At 38.6% G+C, this 7,533-nt stretch overlaps 1 protein-coding gene across 1 annotated transcript in view; it reads right to left on the reverse strand.

The window, feature by feature from the left end:
• RORB (RAR related orphan receptor B) overlaps window positions 1-7,533 on the reverse strand; it is a 49,827-nt gene that overhangs the window by 7,056 nt on the left and 35,238 nt on the right. The window contains exons 7-9 of the mRNA XM_031058944.1: window positions 5,701-5,808; window positions 4,503-4,613; window positions 364-476 (exon numbers count right to left, since the gene is read on the reverse strand). Coding sequence (XP_030914804.1) covers window positions 364-476; window positions 4,503-4,613; window positions 5,701-5,808 — 332 coding nt within the window. The remainder of the gene's footprint in view (window positions 1-363; window positions 477-4,502; window positions 4,614-5,700; window positions 5,809-7,533) is intronic.

Below are 7,533 nucleotides of genomic sequence, written 5' to 3' on the forward strand. Positions count from 1 at the left end.
GAAAGCGATACTCTAAGCTCCATCAAAACCCACCCACAGGGCTAGACACTGTTCTTTCTGTAAGAGCCTAGAAACAGCTGCCCCCAAAGTTTTAGTCAAGGGCCAAAAATGCATCTGACAAGGAACAGCCTCAATGAGCACATTTTTAAGGCAGTCACATTTATAGGGTACAAATTATTGGCATATTGAACAAAAAATGGAGTAAGAGGCAACAGGGAGAAGAGTCAGACAAGCCTCTAGACATGGCAAGAATGCAACGCATTTCTTTTAGCTTACATTAATGTGGCAGTACATATAGAAATGGCTGCAGAAAGAGAAAAGTCATACTTGAGGACTACTTGTTATTTTGTTTAAAGAACTTACCTTTGTCAATGTCTCCTCATCGAGGTGGTTCTTCTGAATAACATGTTGAAGTGCAAAGTAAATCTTTTCCTGAAGCTTCTGGACCTTCCTTGGCTCTATTAACCAGGCTCGATCTGAGAAGAAGGAAAACAAACATTAAAGAATGCACAGTTGTGGGGCATGCTCATGGTGCACACAGGGTACTGTGCTGCCAAGTATCCACAGGAATCATAAATCTCACAGGGAAGGACTGCATTGCAATTACAGACATGGTTTCAGAGACAAAGAGTCTTAACCCATTAAAGGATCACCTGAGCACACATACAAAACATGCAGGAACACAGTGTTGGCTCTGCATCTATTTGTTTAAAACAGGATGCTAGGCATCAAGATGGGAACAGAAATGAAAAATGGCTCAACATTTTATTATTCTCTGTTGGTACAATCAGTGCTCTAATTTCGTACTGGCTAGGTGATAAACATGTCACGTTATCTCAGTGTCTTAATACATAAAAAATAAACTTACTGATCAAAACAGTTCTTTGAAAATAAGATAATTATTCAAACATTAATATATCTCATTATTTACTAGGCTAATATTTTGAGAAAAATATATTCTAAATAAAAATAAAAGGTTTTCTTCATGAGAATTTTTTCAGTAATTCAAAAGAATTGCAATGTGCAAGTTTCTCATTATTTAAAAATGTTCTCAACACAAAATGGAAGATAATCTGGAATAATAACAGCTACACAGTTGTTTTAAAACCTATATGGCTTCCACTGGGCTCAAATCACACTTGCAGGAGGTTGTTCTTACAATCTGTATTTTCACAAGTCATAGGGTCTGGAGAAAGCAGACAGAAAGGGAAGTAGCAGACTCCAAGACAACCCAAACCCATTAATGCAGTGTGCTTGCAGCACCACTGAACCTTCTGTTTTCCCACACCGCAAACTATTTTTTTTCCCTCAATCCAGACCAATTATTGGGTATAGATTTTAGCTTTCATATGGGAAATAGGAAAACTTCTTTTATCACAGGCATGAATCTTCATGTACAAATTGAACAATTCAGGAAAACCCCTTTCACTTTTCTTTCATCCATTCCCCATCATTAAAATAAGTCACACAAATGAATTAATTTAACCACTTCAATGAACACACATGCCACACAGGCTGGAACCAAGTGACATTTCATCACAGGAGTAGCACAACTCTGCCATTTGTCTGACTGTCTCTGGGGAGGGGTGCATGAAAAGAGTTGGTTGTCAAGTACTGTGAAAAGGGAAAAAACCAAACCTCAGCTACTTAACAGATTATCAGGAAAAGAAAACAGTATTTTGTAAATGTTAGAGAACTGTGCTCCCTGAAGGTAAGCCAAGGGATCCTGTGCCATCAGTGGCCATGGAAATAGAATTATCTGAGAACACATGCACTTTCTACACAATAAGCACACAGTAATGTTTAGACTCCAGAGGTTAGGTGCCAAACTTTATGCTACTGCAAAACCTGGTCTTTAAATAGTGTTAAATTAATGCCTATTGTGGCAGACTGGAGCTAGAAACATTTACCATACAGACCAATCCCTAAAGGTTTACCTTTCTTCACAAGAATAAGGTTAAAAATAGACTGAGGTGGTTGAAGGACAGGTTCATCACTCACCTGTCATGAAGCATGAAGCATGCAGTATATTACACAAGAGCTCTTAAATTCATGACAAGAGCTAGGTAAAAATTTTTAACAGATGCTAACTTTGTCTCCCAAAATGTGGTTTCTACCACCTGAACACCATCTGTAAATTTGGCTGGAATTTCAGAGGTAACTCTAGTTATATTCACAGAAGTGCAAGAAAAAGTCAATAGATCAGTGACCACCTTTAAAGGACACAAGAAGCAGTGATTCAATAGTGTACTTTTCTTCTTGGGTTTTGAACTTGTCCATCTTCAAAAAGTATGCTGTCCACTAGGCTACAGAACAGTGGAAGAAAGAAGATCAGAGACAGCTCAGAAACAGACAAGATCTGCTTTTGCCAAAAGGAAGGTGGCAAGAAGGAAAATGCCAAATCAAAGTCTCAGGAGACGGACTGGCACAAGGGAGTAGTTACTGTCTTACCACGTGATTCTTTTGTATGTTTGAAGGTGGAGATGCCTCTGCAGCCTTTACTAGATTTGTATAACATTTCAGCTTTTGAAATCACAAGTCAAGCTACAGAATCACCTTCAAGCAGTGTGGTTCTGTTCATCGTGAAATGGAAAATCCAGATTTGTGCTCTGAATTAGATGGATGAGACACTGGCCACCTTTGCAAAACTACTGATGGATGTTACTCATGGATGCCCTTCTCAGGTGCCCTTACTCCCAGTGGACTGCTCTGGTTTCTGTAAGGGGCCTAAACACTGAGATGAAGGCTGCAAGAATCACCTTTCAGATGGCGACTTCTGCAGAAAAGAAACCTGAATATGAGTACTTCCTATACAGAATCTTGGTACGCTTGTATTAGTTGATGAAAGGACTGGTGAAGGGACTTCTGTGAAGCAGTGCTTTATTTTTAATTTTTTTAATTTGTTCCCATGATGAAACTCTTTATTGTGAAGGAACCAGACCTTCAAGTGTGGAAGGAAATATTTCTTTCTCTATTGTTTACTGTTATTGGTTTCGTAAGAAAATAAATGGCACATTTCAGTATAGTTCATTCTGGACTACTTTCTCTGTTTTCCCACCCTCAAACATTTCAGCCCAGCTGAAATGGGAGTTTTTTAGGAAATCGAGGTTTACAGGTTTTTTATGGAAGAAAGATTGCTTTCACTCATGCACTCGTTCCTGCAGCCCATAGTTTCCTTCTTGCTGTGTCTTAGGACTAGTTACACATGCTCACACTGCATGTACCTAACACTTTTGGTCCTTTTAATTTTTTTTTTTTTAGCTAAAGCAATAGGAGACGTTGCATGTATCCTCCAGCTTGCAAACTAAAGGGACGTATGCAGAATTGCAGAAATTAATCAGAATTTTGATTCCACCTAATTTTTCCAGCAGCTAGCACCCTCTGCCACCCACGCATCTTTGCTCTTTTCAGACTGAGAGTGGAATGATGGGCAGAGACCCATTGGGACATTGCTGATCCAGAGAAAGTCAGGACACGTTGGGGGTAGTGCAGAGGCAGCTCTCATGCCTGCACACAGCTGGGACACCTTTTAGGTGGAAATTGTCAATGTTTGGAGGGTTGTAGGTGCAGTATTTTGGCGAACCCCATAAAGAGTCACTGGCTCAACTATTTCACTTCTGAGCAGATGGTGGCAAGAACTGCTCCAAGTGGAAAAAAAAAGGAGTAGAGTCCTTTTAGTAGGTGTTGTTAATTATGAGAATGAACGTGTTGACACCATCTGTGATAGTCTAATTCTGACTACCATAACCTCAAACACAGATGTGCAAACACGCAAGGTGATCTAGAAGAAGTCTTCAGCAGAAAAAGTTTGAAAAACCATGGTGTGTTTTATTTGTAACCTCTTTTATTTTAAGAGGTTAGCCTTAGATGAAAATGTGTGTCTATATTCCCTGAGGCATATTTAAAAATCCCACACTAAACTGTGAGCTTGTATACTAGATCCACCTTCTGAGTCAAATCACAAAACAGACTTCCTCTGTGGTCAGCCAGCCATCATTCTCTTAAATGCATACTTGCCTATGAAGAGTTATGATATATTAATACATGGAAAAGAGCATGTTGCACTTCTAATCACTACCTCTCACCTGGAACTAAGTTCAGACAGGACTGATCACCAATTTTTACTGTTTGCATTCTCATTCCCAAGAAAAAAGCCCATCATAGTTATGGACTATATAACCTACTCAGGGTGGTGATTTTTTTGCTCCCTGAAGAAGCTAAGAGAAATATGCACCTCTTGAGTAATGTGATTCTTTTCACGTGGCCTGGAGGAAGCCCAGCCTGCATTTCTTGTCTGCACAATCCTGCTCCATGTTTGTTACACTTAGGATCTACCTCCAGTATATGTAATTCCTGATGGTGTATTTGGGTAATTCAGGCATTCTCCCCCTGCTTAATACATTGCTTAACATTATTTGATGCAGCTTAAACAGCTATTTAAGTATATAGAAATAGAGGTGGATAAAGAGCGAAAAAAATCAGTGTTTGGAATGAAGAATTACCTGGTGATATCAGAACAGCAGATGAAAACAAGGCAATCTCCTCCTCAGTCAGCTGTAAGGAACATAAATTCTTTGCAAAGTCAAATGCTTCATTTACCAGATCATCAGAACCTGCAGACCAAAGAGAACAAAACCAATGCTAGAAATCAGGTCTTCAACCTGCAGGGATTGTTTTAGTGTCAGAAAAATTTGTTCCTGAATTTCTGTACTGCTAAAGCAAGTGCTTTTTATTAACTACTGAAATTCCACCGAACCTGAAAATGGCACCAAAATGCACACTGAAGCAAAAAAATACCAAGAATTAGGAGCAAGTACAAAAATTGCACAGACATCTTAGGAGAGAGTATTCTTTTCCCTTGCTCTGAGGAAAGAATTGGTATTTCTAAACAGGTATTTAACCTAAGGAGGAGGAAAGACCAGCCCTAAATAACATTCATATATAATTTCACTAATTAACAGTACAAATGTTTATGAAAATTTGCAAAAGCATCACAAAGATAAAAATAAATCAACCAATACATATTCATGAATGCTTTAAACTTGTAAAGTAGTATGTTTATGATATACACTAAGTAAAAAATATATATGATAAATATATACATTTGAAGACAGGATCTCTCTTTGAGTTTGGTTCTGTATCAATTTCTGATAGTATCAGTCTGATGGATGCACAAAACAAATACTTCACTATTAACATTTCAGGTAGCACTAAATATCATGTTGAGAAACCAAGTCATTTTTTCAGTATATGAATCTATATGAGCTTACTTAAAAGTTTTAGGCAAAAGAGTATTTTCAGCAAGTTGTACCAGTTCATTATTTTAGTCTCCTCATTGCTGGGGTTAAAATTGCCTTGTGCAGGACACAATTAGTGGGAGGAATTTGATACATAAAGCGTAACTGAACAGTAAAGATAAACAGCTGCCATAAACTCATGACTCATCAAAACTTCAGAAGGCAAAAAATCTATTTGGAAAAAACCCCTTGCTGTTCTCTTTTATTAGAGAAAAACACCTATCATTGCTAGCAGCTAATGGAGTCACCTTTTTTTTTCTTTTTCTGTTCCAACCTAGGCATTTGGAGACTTCGGGATTCAACATTTACTGGAGATTTCCACTGTGGATCACAATTCTCATAAAAACAAATTTCTTGCTATGCGGCTCATTTCAATTGATTGGAAAAAAGAAGAGCAACATACCCAAAGCTTTAAACATTTGCATCCCTCCATACTTTCCTTCAAACAGAACAGTATTGTTAAGTGGGTTGAAGGCACGGCACATTCTCACCAAAACCACTTCCAAGCAGCCTAGCAGACAGAAAAAAGAGCAAAGGTACCAGCTATTATTGCCTACCAGAGGACAGGAAATCTCAAGAAGATATTTACAAAGTCATCAGTCATTAAAAACACCAGAAGGGACAGACACTCTTTGAAGACAACTAGATTATACATCTATGAATGTGAGAAAAAATATTTCTGTCTGCTTTGACTATAGAAAAGGGTAATTTCTGGTCCAGTCTAACCACCTTTTCTATAGGTTGACTTTTTCACCTTTTGCAGAAAATTAGCAGCCTGGACTGAATCTGAATTTAGATCTTGGGCAAATAATTTCAGTTTGATATACTTCATCCTGAAAACTAGGGATTTATTGAAACTCCTTTTTAATAATTAAACTTTTTTTTTTTTAATAACAAAAAGCAGCTTCGTTCAAGGCATATAAAAATCCCAGCTTATTTTGGCTGGAGAGGGAGAACATCACAAAGCATTTTTAGAAAGAATGTACAAGTTAAAGTGCTGCCAAGAGCACCCCTAAATAGGTTTTACTTCTTGTTTGTTTTTCTTTTTCTTTTTTACCGGTTGTTGAATAGAGAGAGAAACACTTCTTTTTTCACTCCTTATTTCCAACTGCAAAAATATGCAGTTGGAAAAGTGGAAGGAAGAATTTTAAGATCCCTTAACTAAATCCAGATCTCCTGTAAGATGAACCCTGAATCTGAGGATTCTTCTGCAGACATGCTTTTGAGAGAAAAGTCCTCATTTTCTAACTCCTGGTCAGCATTAACAGTAGAAGAGAAAATAAAACCTGATATATTTTTATATGCTATAGCTTAGCAATGTTTTCCAACAGTAGAGTGACATAAATATTTTCCTGAAGGTGCAGTTGTGTGGTTAGCTTTGCCAGTCAAATGAAATTTCCTGGGGGCACAGTGGTATCTGCAGAATTTTCAAAATTAGCACAAGATTAAAAAAATAGTTTTTGTGCTATAACTCCCTTTTTCTAGGAGGTTGCCTGTGTGTTCCCTGTGTCTCTGTATCACTTCCCTTTGCAGCTGCGCCCACCATCAGAGCCCAGTCCCTCACTGAGACACAGTCATGGTGTTCGTAATGCCAAGGCTGTGGGTTTGATTTCCCTGTGGGCCACTCAAGAGCTGGACTCGATCTTCCTTGTTGGGTCCCTTCCACCTTAGAACAGTCCGTGATTCTGGTTTTGCCACTGAGGTTAGCTCAGTTGGTTGGAGTATGGTGTTAATAATGCCAGGGTTGTGGGTTTGATCTCCGTTTGGGCTACTCACAGAAAATCTGGCCTCAATGATCCCTTCCAACTCAGAATAGTCAGTGATTTCTGTGCGCGGAGTGCTGAACCACACAGGCTTTCAGCCTTAGTGAAGACATCTCTCTTCAAACAGAAGCACTTCTTAAGTTTTAACAAGCTGCCTCACACAGCATCCTAGCTTTTACAAATGGACAGAGCAAGAAACTGATATGACAGGGTAAATGTAGTTAATTACCAGTCATGGCTCTAGTGGCTCACTTAGTCATGCCATTTTGTCCTTCTGGGCTTGGCAGTGTTACTGCACAGTCACGATAAATCTTGTCAGGATTCTTTTGGAGGACAGAAATTGCTGAGTCCCTTGATATGAAAGGAAAGCCCTTTTCCCCTTGCCCTTATGCACACACATGCAAACCTGGCATGCAGAGAGAGCATGGCTAGAGCACACTGCTGTAATCTACTCTCATTTATTCTGAAACCAA

Source organism: Geospiza fortis, unplaced genomic scaffold (genome assembly GCF_000277835.1).
Source record: "Geospiza fortis unplaced genomic scaffold, GeoFor_1.0 scaffold279, whole genome shotgun sequence".
In the NCBI taxonomy this organism is placed as follows: domain Eukaryota; kingdom Metazoa; phylum Chordata; class Aves; order Passeriformes; family Thraupidae; genus Geospiza; species Geospiza fortis.